The sequence below is a fragment of the Pollicipes pollicipes genome, unplaced genomic scaffold (genome assembly GCF_011947565.3).
Source record: "Pollicipes pollicipes isolate AB1234 unplaced genomic scaffold, Ppol_2.1 Scaffold_266;HRSCAF=296_pilon_pilon_pilon, whole genome shotgun sequence".
In the NCBI taxonomy this organism is placed as follows: Eukaryota; Metazoa; Arthropoda; class Thecostraca; order Pollicipedomorpha; family Pollicipedidae; genus Pollicipes; species Pollicipes pollicipes.
In genome coordinates this window covers 75,001-100,151 of record NW_023596155.1, presented here as the reverse complement: position 1 = coordinate 100,151, position 25,151 = coordinate 75,001, and the positions used below count along the sequence as shown (strand labels likewise).

Here is a 25,151-nt window from a genome sequence, read left to right as displayed (position 1 = left end):
CCGCCCGACCCGTGGCCTCGCTCATAGTAACAGCCCATTCAGGATGTTAGTTCCAGCTACCAATGGTTCTTTCCCTTTAAGCAGGGCGCCAAATTGTAACACATACTCCATAAACATTGCTGTGAAAGATCAGTCGGACATGAACCTTGGACATCGCCAAAATCCTTCAAGATGTGCTATGGATGGCCAGATTTCGTCGGCTGGGGATCGATTACACTGCTGTCATGTGCGCCAGACTAGATGCAGTCGTCTAACGGCGGAAGCAGACAAGCCTATCCGTCTTATGATGAACACTGGCATCCAGACAAACCCTGGAGCCCAGAATATTGCAATCTACGAGGCCGAGATAAGCCAATGCACCAATTCTAAAGCAGAGGCGGATGCAGAAAAGACATCGGGGAGGGGAACACTTCGTCTTTTTTCGGAACGGTCTACATCGGTTACGTGCGTGAAATAACTTCTTATGCGATTGCAGGTCTAGAAATTCGAGGATGCGAAGGAGCCATTTACGGCCACTTCTGTCTCTACTACTCTGATATCGGTTCCCGTCCTATCGTTGCTCGTGCAAGTATTTGATCTTTACGTGCAGCGCCCAGGGTTATCCATCTTGTGGGTAATTGGTTGACACTGTTGCTTGGATGATTTTATATCCTCCAATGGTCAACGGGACAAGTGGAAAATCTATAATTACGGGACCAAAGCGGCCTTGGTAATGGCTTTTCGGTGTTCGCTCCACCATGCTAATAAATAGATAAACCAACTCTCGCCATCCCAGGCTTGACCCGGCGAATGGCTGCCATTCCGTATCTGTCTGCGACCGCGCCTGTTCTCTGTACGCGTGACGTAATTAGCGCTCGGGAGGAGCGGCCACAGCACGCCATGGCCGCGGCACTCGGCCAATGCCACGCGCCTACAGACCAGCGCGCTGCCTGCCCATTGCAGCCGCCTCTCTCGGGATGCGGGAGGACGTGCGGGGGGCCTGGCCGCCGGGTCAGTGCGGTCGTGATCCTGTGCTGCTGAGGGTCTGCCCTCGAGACACTGCGAGGCCTGTTGCACACATTAGGACATAAATGGTCCGTACAGTGTCAAACACGTGATGAGAGGGGGCTATTTCACCGGAGAAGATGAGCGCCACAGAGCTTCAATACAACGCATCACAATTTTCCACACATGCAGCGATTCATACAAACCCAACGACCGTCGCAAGCAACCTTAACGCTAAGGCTAAGGTCAAGGCGCAGGGGTGAGGTTGTGCGCGCATCTCGGGTTACGTCACGCGGGGTGTTCACCTTGCGTGGGATGCGCCGTTGCATGTCATCCCTCACTTTGCGCGTCATATACGTCCCTCCAACTGTGAGAGGCCCGCACAACTTACGGCCAGCCTCACGGAATACTTGTCTCGGCTCACCTGGGACGGCTCCGGCACAGCGATCTCGGCGACTCAGCTGAGTGTAATACCAGCTTTTGTGCAAGCGGGGTAATCTCCATTCCTTGAAAACGCTTTGATAGCTAGCGCCAGCTGACGGTGGGCGGTTACTAAGAATAAGACACACAAGTTGTTGCTATGGGCACTCAAAACAGGCTTGATGACTGTAGTGCCGAATTTCATTCAGTGCTACTAAACATCTGTTATCAATACTCAAATTAATTTCTCATTTATCTGTCGGATGCCATTTAAACGTTGTCGATTCCGCGGTTCTTTTATTGGGCCTACGAACTGATGCAACGTCTGACAGCTGGGGCATCAACGTTTTACAACATCCAACGTATTACTGAGCTTAGCTTTATGGCAGCTCACGGGCAGAATGGATCCCGCAGACGGAGTGATGACGACAGCGCAATCTCACAGACCTGTGCGTTCAAACTCACCAATCTGTGACGACATCACCCGAAGAGCTCGGTGGAGCCGCGTGTCAGCCGCGGTGCTCTTCTCTGCCGACCACAGGGATCTGTATCTGCAGGCACCATCGCCCCGCAGCGAGATGCAGCATTGCGCTCCGTACTCACGCTCAGCACTAACGCCAGATAATATCCCACCCCACCGGGTACACTTAGCTGAGCTGTGGTCAAATGACAGGATACGATCGTATCCTGTCACGACTGAGGCGTTTGCCTAGAAAAAAATCCGTTCCGCCTAGGTCCGCTTAGAGCAAAAAATCGAGAGCGTACAGTCACGTGTCGGCCGTTGCGTGCCGAGAATGGCCTCACAGAACATACACGCGTCCACACCCTGCGCCAGATCATGGGCTCCGCCTCGGCCTGCCTCACCGACGCTGAGCTCGAGTGAGCGAACCTCGTCCAGGCAGGGAATCCATCTCCCACGGCGTCATGAACTTCCGCTGATGCTCACCGAAGCGAGCACGAGCATCACCCAGCAAGTGGTCCAACGCTGGAAAACAGCTCCACTCGGAAGCGGCCTCCGACCGCGTCAGCCTCAAAAGTGAAGGGCGTGGCCGCGCCGCGGGGTGTGCTTCGCCAATCTGCGACACGCGGACGGCTTATTTCCACACCTGCTACTGCTTTCATACATACCTCTGCCTCTGAGAAGATGTTGGATAATTTTGCATCGCTGGATCCGAGCCTCTCCAGCTCTTCCACGACTTCGTTGATAAGGTGCATGGTTGTGACCAGGTCAGCACCATTCCCTTGCAGAGCTCTGCACAGCGGCAGTAGCCGGCCGGACAGCTTCAGCAGAACATGTAGGCTGAACATCAGTTCGGATGTCCGCAGTCCTGTCCGATGTAAAGCAGCTCCAGAGCTTACCCATCCATCTTGCCACTCAGTCACCTCCTGTAGGGCTGCGGTAATGGCGGGCAACTGTTCCACGAACCTCTCTATTGCAGTATGCCTCTCCACGAACCTCGTGGGGCACATCTCCAGCTGCTTGAGCTGACATAGAGCCCGACTTCAGTCTGCGCGCGACGCAAAGCCTCGCACCGTTTCGCTTCACCAGTCACAAACGTCACCGTGACTTCAAGAACGCCGAGAGCGTTTCTGATACCCGTCCTTGGTCATCTTAGATGTCGCCAAGCTGACACACCGTGGGAGGCGTAGTAAAGGTAATTCGCTTCTAAGGCGATACTCTTTATTTCTGGTACGACTCCCATGCCCTCTCTAGACATAAAAGCTGGTCCTTTGTAAGACTGAGCAGCAAGCGACTCCGAACGCAGGTTTAATTCTGATGCTCTCTTCAGTACAATTTATCCGAAGTTAGCCCCGCTCGTTCTCTTCTCACCATCGACATCCGTTTCACCGAGAACATCCAAGAGGGCCACAGGGTCCTCCCAGAAAACCACGCCATGCCCCTGTCTCAGCTACGTAGCGAACACTGAAAGCGCCACCATCTCCCTGCTGGTGTGATCTGTGGTCTCGTCTGCACTGATGCCCCAACTGGGAGACTTGTGGCAGCGCAGCACAGCGAGTTCCTTGAAAATGTTGCTGTATTCTTGCAAAACCTCATTTTGCGTCGCCTTTGACGCACACGTCGCGTTTCCCGGAGTCATTTTGAGGTGCTGTGCTAAATCTTTGTCCCCGGCATGAGTTTTGAACCGCACGACCATGCAAAAACTGCCATCGTTTTTCTCTGGGAAAGCTCCTGACGGATCAATCCTACCAACATCTCGGTGGCCCCGAGGGCAAGGTTTTGCAGGGCAGCAAGCTCAACGGTGTCTACGACCGAAGGCAGCGCAGGCCCGGTCCACGGCGCCTCGCTTCTCATGGCAGCATCGGCCTGTATGAAGACCTGTTCTACGTTCCTGCCCTTGACAAAAACTCCCCGGCGCGAACGCCGCTGTCCTTTTGGTAGCCACGCTCATTGTGCAGCCTCAGATTGCATCTAGCGTCCGTCTGGCTCCTGAAACACTTCAGAGAGTGATGGACTAACTTGCCCATCACTTGGCCGCTGTTGCCACGTCCTTCTCCCTCCCCACTTAACCAAGCAGCTGACAGATGGAGTGCCAGAACCCGGTCTTTTCTGTGTGCCGTGAAATAGCAAGCCACTTGCATTGCTCGACAAGTTCCTTGTTGCATTTCCTTGGGCAAAGAACTTTGTCAACCACGTGCCGACATGCCGGGAAACCCTGGCAAAGGGCAGGAGCCCATCTGCTTTGCAATCCATCACGACGATCGACGCCAAATCCGACCACTTCGATGCCAACCTGCTAATATCCTTTTGGTCAGCTTCCTCGGAGCATCCTGGAGGTCATATCTGTAGATCGATGATTGACCGGCAATGTTAGTAGCACCATTCTTCGTCTCAGGGGCTTCAAGGTTCTTGACTTGCCCGGCCTTGATAACGTGCGGGATCGCAGTTGGTGACTTACTCCCAGCTGCAGGTGACAACGCACCAAAAAGTTGAACAAAAACCTGCGTACTTTTCCCCGCCTGCCCTTGAACAGAAGTGCCTGGCGACTCTTTCCTTTTTTCCACCGTTGCTTGGATGTTATGAAAAGGTCACAAAGAAGATCAGGAGTAACGTGCGGTCCGAGAGGAGACAGCAAAGTCACAAGACGATCTATCTGTATTTATTGATAGGCAAGGCAGGGTACGATGGGAGGAAGGGGAGGGCTTGACCGGATGTTAACACAGAACAGCCAAACCTCGCTGTTTATTCAATATTGTATCTGTGAATCATTTTATCTATGCCCGACACAGTACCAAACAAAGTCTTATTTCACAATGACATCCCATTGAGTCCTCCCTCCCAAATAAGGTACAATGTGAACTGTTACGTTTGGGCCCACAGCGCGCAATGCGGCGGCTGAAAAGGCCCCCCGGGCTTCATGCTGGCTTGATTGGATGGATTTCGGGGTTTTGTCAGCTGTTTGCGTTGGCAGTGTGTTGTATGTTTTGTGGACTACTTTTCTCACGCCCAATGTACAAGTAAATCGCACACTCTGTGCAAATCACTAGACTACACTTAAGTGTGCTGACCATTGGGAACGTGGCTCATGAGCACAGCTTCAAGCTCATCACTTAAGCGTAAAAAAACAAGGTTGAGGTACCTGAAACTGTGATTTTGGCTCCATATGGCCAGTGGGTTCAAAACTTTGAGCGACTTTCGCAAGATTTTCTTTAAAAATTATCTTACAGGGCAGCTGTGAGCTTTGATATTTGCATTACAGGAAGTCAGACCTTTCAGAGGTGGCAGTTGCACTCCCCAATCCCACACAATGCATTTCCAGCAAACCCTCCCCTCATCCTAGTCTGTCCACACACAGGAAGTTAATTCGGGATCAGTTCGATTCGCGTCAAGTGGGTCAAAATGTCCCACACTTTATCAAACACAGCCAACTCATGACATCCAAAACATGAAATGTGCCGTTTCCACCATCTCGGTTTGAAGTGCCGCAACAGTCTATTTTTGTGTTCGTCCGCCTTCCTAAGTATGACTTCACCGCATATGGACGGAAATCAGAAACGGGTAGCTTACTGTGGATGGACTTTAAGCAACTAATCTGCCTCTATTCCGTTTCCCTCCTGTTTCATACGATCAACATTTCAAGAATGATAGTTTAACAATCAGATCAGCTTGCAGCATCTTAAGATAGTTTCATACTGTCGATAGAGAGCAGATCTATGACCTTCCATTTCGACTCCCGCCCCTTTTATGGCATGCGTTGCGCGCCACGCTCCCGTACCAGACGGGTCCGCGACTACTGGACCTAATACCAATGAGGCTGACTTAAATGTTCCGGTGAAATTACCTTCACATTGTTCCCCTTCTTAATCTTTACCGTGCTTCTCTTTACCCCCCCCCCCCCCCCCATCAGCAACGTATGCCATGTGTTGGGCCGACCAGTTTTGTAGTCCTCGGTGATGTGCAATAAGTTGAAGTGACCAGGAAATAGTGCAAAAAGTCGTTTAAATTGCCGCCGTGACCCAAACAGATCTAACAACCTTGCTAGTTAAAACATTATACAGAAATAAAAAAAAACAGGTGATTAGGGAAAAAGACACCCGGCGCAAATAGCACACAATGAGGTGCTTCACCACATGAACAATGAAAAACAGTTAGGGAAAAATATTCCCCAACCTAAAATAGCGCAGAAAGGCGTCGACCAGAGCAGCAAATAGCAGACTGAAACCGCTTATTAAAAACTGGAACATTGCCTTTGTGCACCAGTGTGTCGACCAGTGCGCGACATAAGCCAAGGTTGAGGAAAACGTGACCAGCGCGATTGGTTTGTAAAGATGCTGGCCAAAACAGCGAGGTAACATGGACATTAAGCTAAAGCTCTGGGAGGGGCAAAACATAGTTTTTCCCGGGCGACTTTAGCTTGGAAAGGGCAGCTGCCCATTTTGCTCGCGCCCCCGCCTTGGGTCCTCCTAAGGTTCTAGTTGTTGGTATATAATATTTCAATAGTTGGTACTAAATATTTCACAAAGTGCATTTAACTGACGCGTGGTCCATCGCCAGGGTATGGCCACATTTCGCCGTCGTCGCCGGGCGGCCAGATCTTCTGCATCGTGTACTCGCTGCTCGGTATCCCGACGAGCGGCCTGCTGCTGGCCGGCCTCTCCGACTTCTTCGCCGGCAACCTGCTCAACTTCTACGACTCCAAATGGCAGCGGCGATACGGCGACTCGAGGTACTGCCGCCCCGGCCGGGCCGCGCCGCGAAGCAGGTCAACGATCCTGACCCACTCCGCCCGGCGATTTGCGAGCGGCGTCGCGGCCGACGATCGCTCGTCGGTTTCGACGATGCCGGCCACAGCCGTCCCGGCCACATGCTCCAGCGACGCCGGGCCTAGCGGCGGCGGCCGGGAAGCCTGATGTATGGCGTTGCTGGCGACGGCTGCAGGTTTTTGCTCAGTTCGTCCTTGCTGAAACTGGGTCATTGGGCGGATACTAGAGTTGTTCCGGCCAGTGCCGGAAATTGCAGGACATTGAGGCGTCGGTCTCGGGACTCCGTGATTTGTAGAGCCCGTCAAGCTTGTCTGACGATTTGTCTCCATCGGGTAGTTTCTGAACACCCACGAAGAGCATCTCTGAGCTTTGCATATTGGAACTGTCGTCATGCATGCAGTATCACGCAGTTTCCTTCTCACCGAAAGGAGGCTGCTCGCGCGCGCTCGGTGCTGTTTCTTTTAAACATGAGGCAGCCAATGTTTCAGCCCAATCATTCGCTGTGTCCAGGATGGTGTATTACGCTAAATGCTTTGGATCAGCACAACATATTTCGGTAACTGTTGACCTGCATATTCACCGCTGAGTATGGTTCACTACAAGTGTTAATTCACCTTTTAACGATTTCCCTTAGTGTTAGAGTCGTCGGCCTAGATACATGACCCTATAATTTCTCCAAACATTTTGCTATCTTTTGGACACTGTCCGCTGGTGGCATTCTTGTCACCAGCTCCGACAATGCCAGATATGACACTGTTCCATTGGGGCGACTGGACTGTAACTTGCGAGTGTTGCATCACTTCTCTCTGAAGCGCTCAGCCTGATCACGCGTGAGGCCGCACGACGAACCGGTCTTGGTCCAATCCAGCTTCCGAGAAATGCTCCGTCCTCAGCGGCCTGACCATGCACTGAGCCCTGCTTACAACGTGCCATTTTTACTTCATGCCGCCTATGTTAGATTTTTGCTGTTCTCAGCAGGAGTATTACGTTGCGCGATATCTCCAGGTGGTGGGTGTTTGCGTTTCGCTATGCTACCACCGGTCATAAATTTTCCTGCAGCGTGACAGAACCTCTCATGAGGCCTCAACGCACAACGCAATTATTTCTTGGAAGAAATGCCGCGTGAAAAATGGACAAAAGCTCCCTTTACCATAAGTCTAGCTACAAAAGCTCAGCAAGTTGCATGACCTCATTACCCAACTGACGTGCGCGCTTCAGTTTGTGTAGTCAGCAGAGGTCCCTGGATTGACGCCTTCGGAAATCCGCTCTGACACAGAGAAAGTCTGCTGTGACACAGAGCGGACTTCCGAGCGTTCTTGGCTACTGGGTGTTGGTGCTGAACTTCCCGCGAAAGACGTTTAAGAGCGTATGTGTTCACTGGGATCATCGGGTCCAGCGATAACTGTCGTCCCCGCATTTTACCTTTACTTTTACCATACGCGTTTTAACACCAGCACGCATGCGAGAACGCTTTCCATAAAAAATGCACTCCGCTCGTCATCTGAACAACGGCGGGTTTTTTGTTTCATGATAGCCTAGAACTTGTGAAATGGAAACTGGCGTCGAGCTTTTAAGATAAAGCGGTGGAAGCGGGTGAAATCCCGCTTGTAACATGCGTTTCGTTTCCATCGTTAGTTGCAAATGCAGACAGTCTTGCCGTTTTGCACCCAGTGCTAGCTTTTGCTCGATATGCAGTCCTGCCTTGTAGAACAAAGGGCACTGCTCCCCACCCAGCCTGTGATGTTGATGTGTTTGCTGGAGTTGCACGGCGTTCATTTGCCACCCGTCCGTGTGTGCCGTGCAGATGGAGCCTGGCAGCCTTCACCGCCATCTACCTGCTCGTGGGCTTCCTGCTGTTTGTTTTTGTGCCGGCCATCGTGTTCTCGTGGCTGGAAGACTGGAACTACCGCGAGGCCGTCTACTACGCCTTCATCACACTCTCCACCATCGGCTTCGGAGACTACACAGCAGGTTCGAAACATCGCTTGGAAGCTTAAGTGCGGAGGGGTCCTTCTCGTCGTTGAAGACCGTCGCTAATAGACCGACTGCGGCGAAATCGGATGCGGCCTGCCAGCAGTCGAGCACGCCTTTTACAATAACAATGTGTAGCGTAGTAACGGAGTGTTTTCGTAACTTGCTCGATCCGTTCCCATAAATGCACGCGCCATAGACGTTTTCCAGCATGCTGAAGACAAACGTCTCGCAAACCAAGCAGTGCACTGGCACACGGCAGGGGTTCCCACGCGCGATTTTCCCCGCGCGGTGTGTGTACCCGAGAGCGGCGCGCGCGGGTGGACCCCAGAGGAGCGTCGTCCCGTCACCCTGATACCACACGGGCGGGCCCGCAGGCACGGGAGTGGGGGAGGGGCATGGGCTGACCTTCGCCGTCCCGGCGAGACCACAGGCGGTTGTGGTGCGCAACTACTGACTCTCAGGCACTTGCGTCATGCTTGGCAGATGCACACTGTGCATATGAATCACTTCGATACTCTCCAGACGGCGCCATATGCCGCTTGAATAGAATCAGTCTGTCCAAACAGCTGTGCTCTTGATCCGCATCGATTACAGCGAGCCCAGCTTAATCATAGTGCGCTCGTGGTATGTGGGCTGTAAGGTGCACGTGCAAGTGTTTCTCCCCCTGAAACATCACCCCACCAGGCAGCGTGAACGGCTGCCTGGTGCAAAGACAATCCATTTGAAATTTGGCACGCGCCAAGGCACGGGCAAGCATATGCTTCACAACTTGTGACGCGATAGGCTTGGGGTGGAAGCAGTCAATCCAAGTTTGGACTACCGTATGATTATCGATGGAATTGAAGAGGACAGGCTCGTCGATAACGCTACCCGGCAGACATTGTAATTTTGCTTTCCAATATCAACTTCGATTAAAATTCATGAAATCCGGATTGCGAACGAGCTGAAACTACGCTTGAGCCTGCCTGTTGTGAAAGTGCTCTCTTTCCCAAAGCACCTGGCGTTATTTCTCACGCGGAGACCCTTTCCCATGCGGAGACAGCCCGACCAATGCTCCGCATCTCACTCTCGGTCCATGTCGTCGTTCATGGCGCGACAGCTGACGCCCAGCAGCTGTGCCTACAGTCTCTGACATAACGTCCTGTCCGCTTGGCAGCGGTCGCCGCCGACGACGCCTGGACGACGGTGTACAAGGTGTTCGTTATGGTCTGGATCCTGGTCGGGCTTGGCTACTGGGTGTTGGTGCTCAACTTCCTGCAGAAGACGCTCAAGTCGAAGGAGGTGATGAAGACGCTGAAGTCGACCTCACGGCTGATCGCGCGCGAGGCCGAGGAGCTGCGCCACGTCCTCTCGGACGTCGGCCTGATCCACCGGGACGCTGTCTTCATCCCGGAGCACTCCAAGACGGCGCTGAACCTGATGCTCAGCATGAGCAACACGCTGGCGGGCACGTCCCACGCGGGCAGCCCGGGCGAGCCCCGCCCCGCTGGTGTGCGCGGCATTCACTCGATCGGCGACAACCTGCGCAGCCAGAGCTTGCTGGCGGCGCTGATGGCCTCCATGCCGCCACCGGCCGTCACCGCCGCCGGCCGCGAGGAGCCCGAGGAGGGCATGGTGAACCTCGGCTACCTCTCGGACGGCACGCCGGAGCGGGTGGTGGCGCCGGCGACCGACGCGCGCGCGGAGGAGGCACTCGCCGACGCGCGCGTGGAGGAGGTGGCCGTGGACGTAACAGTGCTGGGGGAGGTGGAGAGTGGACAGGAGCGGGTTGAGGTGGAAGCGGCGGGGTTGGATGTGGCGGGGGCGAAGACGAAGGGGGCGGAGATGGAGGAGGCGGAGGCGGCCGGGGTGGAGGCGTTGGGAGCGGAGACGGCGGGGGCGGCTGGCAGAGACCGCGACCTTGCAGGCAGCGTTCGAGGAGACGGCAGAGGGGGCAACGAAGACGGAGAGGGCGGCGGCTGAGCAGACCATGGCGACAGCACCGCCCCCCCCCCCCCCGTCAGCGTAGACTTCGCCCTCTCACTCCCTGTAGTTGGGATGTCCAAGTGACCTGGCCGCAGCACCTCGCACTGGTGCACTGTTGTGGTGCTGCACATTTTATATACTGATATTGTTGGATGCGACAGACGCGGTGTCTGGCTAGACTCGCGTGTTACACTCGTTAGCTGTGTTAGCGTGGTAAGCTACTTTACGAGGCTTAAAGGGCTTTCCAAGGGTCATCAGATGACCTGATACCTGACAGAGCATTCCCAACTGTTCGACGCTGCTGTAAACTAAACCATCGACAGATGTCCATGCCGGAACATCGCACAGGCCACATGGCCTGCGACCATAAGTTGCTAGTTGCGTGAGTTTCAACAGATACGCACGAGAATGGGTGACCGGATTCTATCGTTTGAGTGCATTTTTGCATTCCTGCAGTGCGAACATGGCTGGAGAATGAGAAGGATTCTCCGCTACAGTGAACAAGTCGTGGCAATACTTTTGCGTTATTTCCTGTATAGTTTGGTCTTGTTTCATTGCATCGGTGATCCTATAAGGGCTGCTGAAATGGGTTTAGGGTGTGTGCCGTCCAAATCACGCAGCCATCGTTTCGCCATAGCTCTACGCTTTTTCTTTTTTGCAGCCGTTAATTTAATATCTGTAATGGGCAATCTTGGAGCATACACAACATTTAAGCGAGATATTCATCGTGGTCTCTCGCAGCTGTGCGCGAGGACTTCACTTCGGCCTCGCTCAAAATTGGTATACAAGTTGGCGTGGTGAAACGACAAAGCTTACTGCAAACATCGACAAGCAGACCATTGGTTTACCTGAATTGTGGTGGTTAGAACGTACCGCGCCAGTTATGGCTATGCAGGACGTCACTAGAAGTGAGTGTTTATTTTTTAAATAGCGGACGGTACTAAGCCATTTAACGAGAAGTGAACTGATGGAAGTTTTAGCATGCGCGTTACTAGACCGCGTGGTATGCTACTTGTCTATAACTACTTCGTTAACACAACTTCGTATAAAACTGAGTGACGAAGTAAACGATATTTTCCTAAAGCTGAAGTGTGGAAAGGCTACTATGCGAAACGCCATAAGAAAGACATTCAAACCATGGCGAGACGTTAAATTGAATTCGTGTGATAATTACCTCATCCTGGCATAGTTTTTTTTCCTCAAGACAATGTTTCAACCTCTCGTACCACTAATTGCAACGCATTTTGGTCTACTGACATGTGGCGAAGATAACGCTACATGTATATTTGAAAAAGCAAGGCAAACGAAAAAAATACCGCTTCATAGCAGGTGATTAGCAGGAGATACAAGCTCTTACAATCTCTTACAATCAATCTCTACAATCTCTATCTCAATCTCTTTCGTCTCTTTTCGCACAATCTCTTTCGTCGCGGCAGGTACTGCAAGTTGAGTTTTCGAGAACCTGAAAGAATTTCACCAGAGCTGATGCTACCGACCAAACCGGCCCCGTCTGATCTAATTACATGTGATAAGTACAAAAAGGTGGCATACTCCTTTCAGCAAGCCGACCGCATGCGTTCGACTTGACCACTCGATCGCTGGCCACCGTCTTCATACCCTCCGTCAGTCTCACCAGCGCCTCAGGGATAATCAAGTTGTTGAGGTCGATTTAGTAACACGGGTAAGCCGAGCCATTTTGACGTCATCGGATGGCCTCGGGCATGGCTTGACATGCAGGCGACTACCGTCGCTTTACGCAGCCCGGAAGACAAAGCTTCGGGCCATCTCAGTGCGCATCCTCGGCAGCCCTAAAAAGGCTATCGGTGGTTCCACGCTTGACACTGTTTGTCACTGCATCGCGGTACAGCGCAAGCTCTTCCAGAGCTATCAGTGAGCGAGACGTATAAGATGAAGCTTTGGCTACCTTTACGTTTTACCAACTCCAAGTTTCAATGGCTGGATTATTTACGGGTCGTCTTGCACGCTTAAACCGACACCACTCCTCCCGCTGGGAAGCACGGGGCCGAACCACTGCTCATGCCAATGACGCGGAAGACATTACGACGCTTTCCACACAGTTGGCTCACAACGAGATGCTGGGTAGCGCACCTGCACGGTTGTAGGACTCGAGGTATGCGGACGACTTGAGTGTGCCACTGAATTAATGCATGAGTAACAGCCATGTGGTGGCTGCACGACGCTGAACTATACCCGAGAGCACGGCGCAGAAGATCACGGACTCAAAACGCAATACTACCGAAGGCGGCTCAGGGAGCTGGAGAAAGGACAACGTCTGTCGATCCAGCAGCAAGCAGCCGTTGTCCAGTTTGTGGTCTGCAGTCCGGGAGCGGGAGGGGGAGGGGGGGGGGGGGGGGAAGGGGGACATGGACAACTCACTTTTCGTCAAAATGGGGAGCATTGCACCTGAGAAACACTTTTCAACTTCTGTCGTGTTTAGGAGGTGGTCGCAGGAGATTCCGACCTACTTCGGATGTTCATCATGGCACGACGCTAACAATTTCTGATTGGTTTTAGTTTCCCGCACCGGATACGGTGTCGGGATAATGCGGGCTTCATGTGTAATTCCATGGGGCTGGATATGACAGGTACAGCAGCATATAGACTACTTGGAAGCTTGTAGCAACGATTTTTGAGATAAAATGTTCACGAGGGCCTTTCCAATAACTGGAGGCATCTCAAAACAGATCCGGTTTCTCCGTGTGAGGTGTTTTCAGCCCCCAACTCGCCCAGTACCAATAGTTAAGACGAACAAGCATGTCTGAAACAAACCCGGATAAATTACACACAAATGTATAGCTTGATCTACCATTGTCGACAAAATGCAGAACGTTCTTTCAACCGTGTTGATACTAAATGTGCCACGTTGGGAGAAGGCTTACCACAACAAGGACCCAGACATGATTATATGTTAAACCCTCCCGCATCTTGGAAAATATACCACCTCCCATGTCTTGGAAAACATACGTAAAACCATTCAATAACTTTACACGTCATATAGGTGAGCAGCGCTCATGAATCAACCAGAATTGGCTGCTTTTATCTAGGAATTTTTTTAGTCGCTGAGCACTGATGCATCTGAAATGGGCCTGGAGCTAGCTTTTTTCGTGACCTTTTAAGCCTTGAGTCCAAACCTTTTGATTGGACGGATCTCCGGGATCAGAACCACAGCTAAGCGGCGCTTGTTGCGTGGACTCTAACTCCAACACCCGATAGGGAAATTTAAACCCACCGGAGCAATTTTAGGGCGAAAATTGAATGTCACGTGACATGACGCTCGACATAGCCTTCATATCGCTAACGTCAGCTGCCCTTCAGCGCGGCCGCTCCCACCAGCCGCAGGTCATCCCAGCCAGGGGCAAATGGCGACCGTTTATAGCAGCTTAAACCTACGCCACCAAGGGGGGGGGGGCGACGAATCCGAGGACGACCCACCTAACCAACTGAGCTACCGGAAAACACCTGCCCTTGTCTCAGCCCGGTACCAGGACACAGCCGCTTACCATGCCAAGCGCGGATGACACGGCCACTGTACTGTCCCCAGAGCTTATCTCTCATGGACGGGAATGAGAGTGCCGACTGAACATGAGCCATGTTGGACGTGCACAGATTTAATCGGTGGTATACCGCGGGCATCGCGCATGCGCCACCAGACGACGCCTCGCGTCAGGCGGCGACTCCCGAAATATCGCTAACAAATCGCTGCCTGGGCAATATCCAGCATTTAAGACGCTGCAGATTGCGCTCAGAAAAACCTCACGCGTCCCTGAGCCTGTCCTTGAGGCTGTCCGGAGAAAAAACTTTCCTTGAACTTTTCAGCAAGCACCTTTTTGGCGGAGTATCTCCAAACGAGCCATCGTCAGGGCACCGTGGTACGGAGCCCATCCAGGCGTGTCAGCTGATCGCAAACGAAGCACTGCAGCACGCTATGACCTGTGCCCAGCACAGCAACACTCATCATGTCAAATAGATCGCCACGTGTGGTCGCGCAGAGATGATAGATGAGTCGACCGATATACATCATAGCCGACGCTTTTCGTTTACGGCGGGCTAGAAGGTAATTGGACGCCTAAAAACAGCCTCGCAGGCCCTCAATGGCTGTTGACCTAAGATGTGGATCAAGTAGATCATCTCTGACAACCCGCTGGCTGTTCACTTGTCGGCAGACAAAGGCGGTTTTGGCCCCATTTGCTGACCAATCAACTTGTTGAGGCCCTGGACGGTTGCTGAACTCACTGCCCACCGATGAGACCCTTTACCCTAACAGATTCTTTGAAGGTGCCTGCATCTAACAGGGATAATTAAGGAGCCCCCATGCACACTCTGATCTCCAATATGCGGCTGTGAACAGTAGGGCAAACGCCCCCGGAAACATGAGAAGAAGCTCGGCCAGTGAGACAACTTTGGCGGCGTTGGGTGAGAAATGCTTGCGGACGCGAGTGATATCGGCACGTTGATGTAACCAACACTTAAGTTAATGTAGACAGTCGCCTTTAGGAACCCACGCAAGCACTACTTCAACATCAACGTCAACAACTTCAACTCAGCCGTCAATCGGTTATCGGCGGACATCGACTCAACTCGTCATCAGCTTCAACATCAACATTGCGATATCACGACGAAAGTCTGACAATTTAGAAGTCAGAACAAAATAACTTTCAACAAATTGTGTCTTTGATGATTGTGACTAAGGTAATGGGAAAGGTGCAACTACTCTTGATGAAAAGTGCCACAACAAACTGGGGCACTTGCCATTCTTGCGCACATTTCATAATTCAGTCCCTTTTGGTACATTGCCAAAGCTGTTGTGTTTGAAGCTGGTTTCGGAAAACATGCATTGACCGCTTCCGGGTCGAACACTGACCCGCCTGTCAGCTGAACACTGCTGAGTCTGCTTAGTGATTCGTGGACGATAAACTCCCAGACAACCAACAGTAAGAACCGCGACTTTATCTGCTCTGGTCGTCCAGAGTTCTCATCAGTCCTTACGAGTGCCCCAAAGCTGGCGGATCAATGGCTTGTAATCGGCGGGCTGGACGCACACATCAACCTACGCCTTTTAAGGACACGATATCCGTTCTCTTGCTGCCGGGATTAGTTGGTCTTGTGTAGCTTCCACGCCGGGTCATCGAGATCGGGACTCGGTTTTGGTCCGTGTGGTTCATCTTTTGTTATCAGCATGTTTTACGTGTCTGGTTTTAACCGACATCGGAAGGTATTTGATTAACAATTGTCTGCAAATTCCAACGCATCAAGAGAACTACGTTTGGTCGAAACACTTACACGCAACTGTTAACAAACATAAGCAACCAGACAAAAAAGCAAACAAAACAAGCAAACAAACAACAAACTGTGCTTATTGCCGCTGGAAACTGCACAAGACTGTCACAGTGGATATAAATACATCATCTTTCAGCAAGCGTAATGGCTGGGTCGGGCCAAGCCGGGCCACTGAAAATGATTACTCAATCATAGCTGACCGACTACATTAACACTTGAACCATTCTGAAACTTACCTCGCACTCCTAGGCTACTTAAAGGTCTTGGAGCCAGTGCAACGGCTTCCGTGTTGTTACTTTTTGCTTGTCCTGAGAACAATAGGGCCGCGTTGGAACTCCGCAGTGGGCGCGGATCTATTTGCGTTTGATAATGACTCTTGGCAGACACGGATTTTTTTTACAATTTATGCGCCTTACATTTTGAATTTTTCAACGCCCGTTTCTCCGAACTCACAGTATTCTTTTGCCTTTGGTGCTCTCGGATCACCCGATGGGATTGCGTCCCGGTGTTTTTGAAACATGGAACACATTTGCACGCATTCGGTGTGATTAACAGACACCTCCGCTGCGTTGTTCTGGCCACGGTGCTGTGGATGGCTCCGTCCAGTTCGGAGCCCAGTTTCAGGGCGCAGCAACCATCGCCACTTGGCGGCAGGGATGGCTGGGGCTGGTGCGGGCGCCAGGGCGTGGCTAGGACTGTGCCCCAGGGCCACGGCCACCAGGCGGCGTCCAGGCCTGCACCCAGCTGTCGAGACACTCCGCACTGTAGCACCCCGCTGGAAATATCACCTTCGGCTGAAGAAGATGACGGCGTTTGGAAGGTGGGAAACCACCTTGACTTTTGCTCCGAGTTTAGATCACGCTGTTCAGCCACTTTCACCGAGTTCCAAGCTACTCGTTAAACGGCTGATATAAGAAGCCATTTGATCTGGGTGGCAAGAAATAACACTGGCTTTGCGCGCTTACTGTGACAAACGAATTACTGCACTCTGAAATGTTGATTTTCAAATTTGATAAGCGTTCGCGAACATGCAATCGTTCCTTCCTTTCAGTGTTGTAATGATTCTCTGCACATATTACACGGCATGGACATGTGCATGCCAAAATATAGCACAAACTATCTTTTATCAGCGAATACCTCAGACATTCAAAATTCAAAGACGAAACAATACCTCACTAGCGAATCATGTGAGGTAAGAAATACTCGTACGTTACGCTGACTTTTATTGCACAGATCATTCTGAGACGAATGATCCAAATAATGCTCGCGAGACTCTAACAGGGATCGGAGCCGGCGATTTCATTCGTTTCTGGTGCATAGTCCGAAACCGTTTGTCCCTGCTTGCTACGAAAGATAAAGCTATTCACTGCATCACTCACGTCCCTCGGGTCGATATCACCGAGCGAGGCTCGACTCTTTCAGCTAGGGCATTGAGAGCTGTTGACGCGCGCAGCCTGCGAACGACACGGCCATGCCACGCCAAGCCACCATCCCAGCCTAGCGATCCCGGAGGATCCACGACCGGCGGGATGTGCTGGCTGCGACTGAGGCCTGTGGCCAGCCGAGTCGATGTAGTTGGTGGCCTTTTGAAGCCGACACCTTTTCGCTTTGCTGCATTCACCGCTTATCGTAAGGCGGGATTAAATGTGGCGAGATACAAGAGCATTAGTCAACAGTTGTGTAATTTTTCAAAATGTTATGTGTCACACGCTATATTTCTGCTAGAATATTGTTGCAAACACGAGTTACTTATGATATTTCTAGTATTTGTTTTTCTCAGCGGGAAATTATAGTCAAAATACAAGCTGCCCCAATGTTCCATCGTCTTTCGGTGTGCAGTGCGCATTAATTTCCTGCATGGATGTAACCTTCTCTGAATTTAAGGAAAGCCGTGATGCCGTGCCTCTTGCAGTTCTGCGAATCTGTCAGTCGTTGTTTCAAGGACATTAGGTCCATAGACGCCGTCATCTACCTGTGTACCGCGGTCTTGGATTTCGGGTGTCCGTTAGCTGTTAGCATCCGAGCCAGTGTTCTCGTCACTGCCGCCTCATATGACCACCCGATGCCCCGATCTCTTAATCGGTGATCACCGTATGGCCCGATCTCTTAATCGGTGAGCACATTACGCCCTGATCTCTTCATCGGTGGTCTCCCTATGCCCCGATCTTTTCGGTGACCGACCTATGCCCGATATATTTGGTGGCTACCCTATGCCCCGATCCTTTCGACGGTGACCAACCTACACCCCGATTTCTTCATCGGTGACCACCCTACGCCCCGACCTCTTCATCGATGGCCACTCTATGCCCTGATCTCTTCATCGATGGCCACTCAATGCCCCGATCTCTTCATCGATGGCCTCTCTATGCCCCGATCTCTTCATCAGTGACCCGTGCTGCTCCCCAGCGGCAGTCCGGCTCTGCCGCAAATCAAACGTTTGGTGATGTGAGCGTTGACGCCCAGTTCCTTGGCCACCTGATCCTGGGTATCCTGCTGTGCCCGGCCACCTGATCCTGAGTGTCCTGCTGTGCTCGGCTACCTGCCCCTGGATATCCAGCTGTGCTTGGCCACCTAACCCTGGGTATCCTGCTGTGCTTCGCCACCTGACCCTGGGCATCCAGCTGTGCTTGGCCACCTGACCCTGGGCATCCAGCTGTGCTTAGCCACCTGACCCTGGATATCCCGCTGTACGCCATGCCGTCCGCCCGGAAGCAGGTCCATGGTGTTTGCTCTCCGACCATCCTGGACACTGGATCTATGTTCTCCGGGTATCAGTCTAAAACTGACATCTGCTCCGCTCCGCTGACAAAGCCCAGGCCACCCGGAAAGGTCACATGACCAGCCAGCCCATGCCCATGCCCTGAGGCTGAGGTCCGGTGAAATAGCATTCATTTTTCGGTGGTCCCGGGCAAATGAAGTAACGCAAGCGAGACGGCATCATTTTAGGGACTCCCTACAATTGGAAACATCTTGGCATGCACTGTTGACATCACGGCACTATCTCTAGAGCGCACCCAAAACCGTTGGCATCGGGGCCGCGGTTGCCTCGGTAGCAGGTCCGTCTTGTCGAGATAGGCCCGCGCAGCGCCGCGGTTGTCTCGGTAGCAGGTCCGTCTTGTCGAGATGGGCCCGCGCAGCGCCGCGTTTGTCTCAGCGGCAGGTCCGTCTTGTCGAGATGGACCCGCGCAGCGCCGCGGTTGTCTCGGTAGCAGGTCCGTCTTGTCGATATGGGCCCGCGCAGCGCCGCGTATGTCTCGATGGCAGGTCCGTCTTGTCGAGATGGGCCCGCAGAGCGCCGCGGTTGTCTCGGTAGCAGGTCCGTCTTGTCGAGATGGGCCCACGCAGCGCCGCGCGTGTATCGGCAGCAGGTCTGTCTCGTCGCGATGGACCTAGCGTCAGTTCCGTGTGAACCAGTTACGAGCTATCTGAAGAATTCGCTCCAAGCGGTTTTTAGTTCCCGTAGCTCCGCTGGAATGATCGAGTCTACGAATTCGGCGAGCGTAACATGCTTCCCACGGGAGCAATGCGATACCAGTTATGAAAAACAACAATATCAGACCGAAATCGATTCTCGGATCATGTCATGAGTGACGAAAAATACTTGAGCGCCGCTGCTCTGGACGGTTCGAGGGCGGCTACTTCACCGGTCCTGGAGCGAGCGGTCACCTGTCCCATATCAACCAGGCTTTCCCATATCAACCAGACTTTCCCATATCAACCAGGCTTTCCCATATCAACCAAGCTTTCCCATATCAACCAGGCTGCTTCAGGAGAAGGCTATGCCCCACGCACCGAACGCATGTGAGGAGTCAGTTGTCATGAGAACTGGGACCAGACCATTGCCATGAGGACTGGAACCAGGACTTGTCATGAGGAATGGTACCTGGTCATTGCCATGAGGACTGGCACTAGACCATTGCTATGAGAACTGGCACCAGACAATTGTCATAAGGACTGGGACCAGGTCGTTGTTATGAGGACTGGAACTATTGCTATGAGGACTGACACCCGGCCATTGCCACCAGGACATTTTCAAGAGGACTGGGAGCAGGACATCGTCCATATTGGCTCTGAGCTACGGGCTGTGCCGAGCAAAGCCAATTCTGCGGGATGGCTTGCAATGCTCGGAACTCATGCTGTTCGAGGCATCGTATGCTGGTGATATCGTGATACCTGCGGGCACCCGAGGTTCTCTTTGGTGTAAAGGTGCCGGGGTTCGCCAACGGGAATGAAGAATCAGTCACCGGGCCGCATGCAGCACCCGTATGAAAGCTGTGCAGGGCCTGACGATCGGAACCCATCGCCGACAACGTGCGACGACACCGGCAGCGGCCAGCTCACGACCCCATGATCGGTTACGATGACATTTATGCGTTTTTACCATGCATTGTTTTGCATTAGTTGCTCACCTCTAGGACGCAGATCGCGATAAACGTTTGCAGGCTTGATAATGGAAGGTAGGTTCGCTTTCAACGAGGAGTTCGGTGAAGATGGGGCCGCTCTTCCTTCTCTGCGATGAAACCTCAGCAACCTTGATGTTGTTCCGATTAACTGAGAAACACTTATTTGTATTGCGAATTTCCGCGCACGCCTCCGCCTAGCAGTATTTCGAGGCAATTTCTAATTTCAGCTATTCAGTGAATTGCGCTGTGTCGTGTGAAGTTAGACTTCAGACATGTAGCTAAAAATAAGTTGAACACGATGTATTCGATAATGACCCTTCCTCGCAAGAAAAACTCGATGGCATGCGCACGGGGTCATTTTTCAGCGCTCTGAGTTCCCGAAATTTATGCGCGCCTTCGGTGCGACCCAGAGATGCTTTTATCTTCTCTGTACGTTTTAAAGCATCAGGTTTGTTCCGAGTGATGAAAACAACTGTATTGCTGTTGCCACATCAATTGTAGGCGCCAGTGACACACTCCAAACCATTTCATGACTGGTCCTCCCCATGACCTAAATACGACCTTGATGACCTTGTTTCGTTCCCTCCTACTGCAAATCGGTGGCGCCATCTGTCACTTCTTTTTTCGTCCCCAGCGCCAAATGTAAAGCTCCACGCGGGCTGCTCTCTGGAAAAAGCCTCTCGGTTATCACCCGGATAAACTATATCGGAACTGGTTTTGAAATTAAGCCGCATCCCGCCAGAACCCAGGTTGAAAACCGAGTCGATTCAAAGCTTCACCGGTCACGCGCTCTGGCGCCCTCCGCGCCACCTTTTGACAGGTCACCGAACCTAAGCCACAGCTTGCGGTCACCGTACATGAGTAGACTGCGCCGTTTTACGGCAGACTTCCTTTTGATGTCCTACAGACGAGACGTCGAATCGCGACAACGCTGACAGCCTTAGACCAGAGCAAGAGCAAAGGTGTACTTTTTCTCCAGGAACCCGAGTCAAACTAGTGCTTGATCGGTGCCGGCTGCAACTTATAAGACACGCGGTTTGATTCCAGCTCTGACTTCAAGCAGGACAGGACGACCCGGAGCGGGCACCAAATCACGCTGTGTTAAATGAGGCTCAGTTCCACAATCAGTGCCGATAAAATCTCAGTTAATCTCTGCGCAATCACGAAATTTTTCTCACTTCCTCGCACACTCTCCCGTCCAAGCGTGCTTTGCGGCTTCGGTGATGTAAGCGTTGTTGCCGGCCATCCGGTAATGTTTCGGTCCTGAGAAGATTGGCCTCCGACCCGACCCCAACACAAAGGAGTAGGGCATCTTTGCAACTTCTGTAAACTTCGGGCACCTTTCTGTGACTAAAATCATATGCTGAAATTTTGTAGGTACTTGTAAAAACGACAGTGGCGTAGTTTCGCAAAATACGTTGGGGGGCAGGGGCAGTACGAGCGGGGAAAACGTCACCACGTACTCAAAAATGCACCAACAAACGGGGTGTTTACGGATTTAGAAAACTTTCTTCTTATAGCTGGGGAGGGGTATTGAAACCTAGTTGAATAGGAAACTACACCCCTGAGGAACGATAGCAGCAAAGCACACACCAATGTTGAGCTACCGCTGCAGGCATCTCTATTTCATCAAATAAAGTGGCTCCAATCCGAGGAAAATCCGAGGAAAAACGGAGGAAAAACAACAGTCAGGTGATCTAGGTGAAACGACCCAGGGTTCAGCCTCCAAACTAGTTTGGGGAAGCTGCATCTAGAACAGAAACTGCATTTGCTTATTAGGATCACGTTCTTGTGAGAAATATGTTGTCATGGATTAATTCTCAGCTTAACGTTTGTCGGATTTTCATGATGTGCCCATGTGATGAGAATGCGATATGCCAGGTTTGGCAGCGGCCGCCTCAACCTCCAGGGAATGGAGCATGTTAATCATTTTCCCATGAAAGTATAGCTTTAGAACGTTCAATTTTGTCAAAGCTACCCACCCTTAAACGTGTTTGTGCCGTTATTGACCACTCGTTTTATCTTCCGAATTTTACGATTAACTGATGACTTGTTTTATCAAATTTGAACCCTATAAATGACTGCGTAGCCCATGTCCGCTGGCGCCATGGGTGGACGAAAGTTGAGCTGTGGGGAAGAGCAGGGAGATTTGTATAAGTTTTTACTCTGATCTCCCTACCGCTATAACTACTGAGCACGGGACTTATTGAAAATTATGGAATTACGGAACTACGGAAATAAAGAAACTACCTACGTCATGCAAATGCCGATATGTTATCACAATGCCAATAAGTCATGACAATCATATTAGCCAATGATTGACGGTAAGTCGGTCAATAACATATTGTCCGTGCATTGTATCAACAATACAACATGCCCCATGCACAGCTGATAAAAGATATACCACCCGAATTCTCGGGTGAAAGTTCGCGCCGCCCTGAAATTCCCGTTTAGCAAATGTTAAATGTTTTGCAGCATAGGCAGCACATGCACTCCCCCCCCCCCCCCCAAACACACTCAGCACATCATTCAGGATGATCGAATCATGCCTTAAGTCCTTAAATACACAATTACATGGACCACAATAGCCTTCAATAATATGCTAGAAACACTTGCCTCGCTCACCCCAAGACGAGCGCACGTATGCGACCGGAAGTCCGCTGAAAGGTAGAGTAACCTCTTGTTCGTCATCTGAGGGACTCAAGACTGCCATCTGTTAAATGCCTTTAGAATGAATCGTCCTGATACTTTTTAGCCATATTCAGGTCACCACACTCTTCCATGCAGTGTCCTGTGAAATAAACTCAATCTAGATAAGAATGGTTCATAGTAACATGTCGCATCAACCAATTAGATTGTTCTGCAGGGTCACCGACATTAAGTTTCCTGGAGAAACTAGTAAGAGGAAGCTGCCAAGCAGCATTCGGAAAATATTACGAAAGTTCTGGACATTTCTCGAGACGCCCGGGGTGACGATCCTTGCGCACAAGGCAGTCACGTATAACTATGAGCATTGCTGGAAATGTCAAATGTTGTTGTGGCATGCTGTAATGACCGTGCGACATCTTTATTTAGATTCATCTGACATATTAAAGGTCAGGCATTCCGGCATAAGAATTGACAATGCCGGAAAGTCATTACTACTGAGCCATAGCAAATAATAACCTGTGTTTTTGCCATTTCTGACCATATGTACCTGCCATCTGTCTGACCATATACCTGCGGCCAGCACTGATATTTGGGGGCTGCTTAATTAATGCGATTTTCATTTGTGGCTGCGTTTAGTGTTTGTGAAGATATCAGCATTGCATCATGGCACCTAATAACCGGTGTTCTGGCTCCCTTCTGATCGAACCTGCGACCCCCATTAACGCTTTTTTTAAGTGAGCGCGATGCACGTCGACGCACATCCCTTTATGAAGCGCCTGTGACTGCAGACGCCATATTAGCTCCCAGGGGTCGTGGCGCAACCGCGATTGCAGGCTGGGACCTCGTGTGGAAGTCAAAGGTGCAAGCCATTCGACAATGACGCCCTGTTGCCAATGACGCCTCGAGACCGTTTATTTTTTACACATTTTCATTCTGTGTCTGCGCTTAGAGTTACAGTCATATCTGGGCAGGGCAAACAGAATATTTTAAAAGCATAGCCAATGACAAATGTTACCAGCGTACCCCAGCCCCGCCTCCCCCCCCCCCTCCCCGATATAGCAGCCAACAACTTTGGCCTGATACCAACAGACATCGGGATATCCCGACCGAGATCCCCAATTTTACGGTTGGAGAATGCTTGCGGTCGGCTCCAAAACTGAAACACTTTCGCACACACCAAGAACCTTAAAAACCATAGAAGTCTTCGGATGAGTGGAAGACCTTCGGTTTTGCAGCCGGCACAAAACGAATGGCCGTGATCTTGCAGTTTTAAGTCCACACTGTGATGCCAATAAAAACCAGGGGCCAGAGACTGGTGTTTGCATGACAAGCGAAGGTCAGGTCGGATGAAATTTTGTGCTCTTTCGGTTCACACGTTGTATAGAAATAGCATGTATGAAAAGATAAAGGCACGGACTTATTTTCGAAACTGAGAGTGACAAATCCTTTTAGCTCCGCACATATCAGTTGAACTTATATGACCACAGATGGCCAGCCTGTGTAGCTTGGTACGGTATGACTGTCCCTGAGTGGCTGGCAATGGAACCAGTCGATGAATTATGTTTACCCTGTTTTCATGTGGTATAGTTTGCTTGAATTCTTTGTGGGTGCACTGTGTCCCCCCTCACATCTTTAAATCTACCGCCTCGACTTTGTCTCTGGGGAATTCAATTTGATACGGAAACATCGCTAAGACGCACTTATTTCGTGGGTAAGAGCGGCACGCTACAAAAATATAAATTACGGTGTTTGTAATTATACGATGCACACTGTTTATGTCAATGGCGGACGCAGAGGCCTACAATTCCAGTCAGCGGTTTCTTGGGAAAAGGTTGGTGAAGGCTGAAGAAAGCTTTGGAAACCCCAAGTCTCCTCAAACGGCATGGAAAATGCTTGGGGTTTCCCAAGTTTCGTACGACGGAATGCTGGCTGTTGGTCATCGCTTGGGGTAATTGTGACTTACCGAACGGGATTTGCTTCGAAAAGTTGTTCAGTGCATAGTCACCACAGGCAGTTCGGAGAACGCTCGGGTGTCCCTCACCGATCGCTTCGCGAAAGATTGGCAATTTCCGATGGGGATCGGACATTTTTCAGTGCGTAATCACCAATAGTCAGCCCGGAAGCGTTCCGAGCACCCGTTGGGGGGGGGGGGGGGGGAATATTCATTCATCTCGCATAAGCAATCCGCAGCTTCGATAGGTTCCCAGTTACAGATGCAGTCAATAAGTTGAAAAC

General features: G+C 51.4%; 1 protein-coding gene across 1 annotated transcript in view; it reads left to right on the top strand.

Annotated features, from left to right (window-relative positions):
• The window catches only part of LOC119114578 (potassium channel subfamily K member 4), a 36,370-nt gene extending 17,995 nt beyond the window's left edge, over positions 1–18,375 (top strand). Inside the window, exons 4-7 of the mRNA XM_037238668.1 lie at positions 6,419–6,590; positions 8,432–8,598; positions 9,758–10,443; positions 18,271–18,375. Coding sequence (XP_037094563.1) covers positions 6,419–6,590; positions 8,432–8,598; positions 9,758–10,443; positions 18,271–18,375 — 1,130 coding nt within the window. The remainder of the gene's footprint in view (positions 1–6,418; positions 6,591–8,431; positions 8,599–9,757; positions 10,444–18,270) is intronic.
• The last annotated feature ends 6,776 nt before the right edge of the window (positions 18,376–25,151 follow it).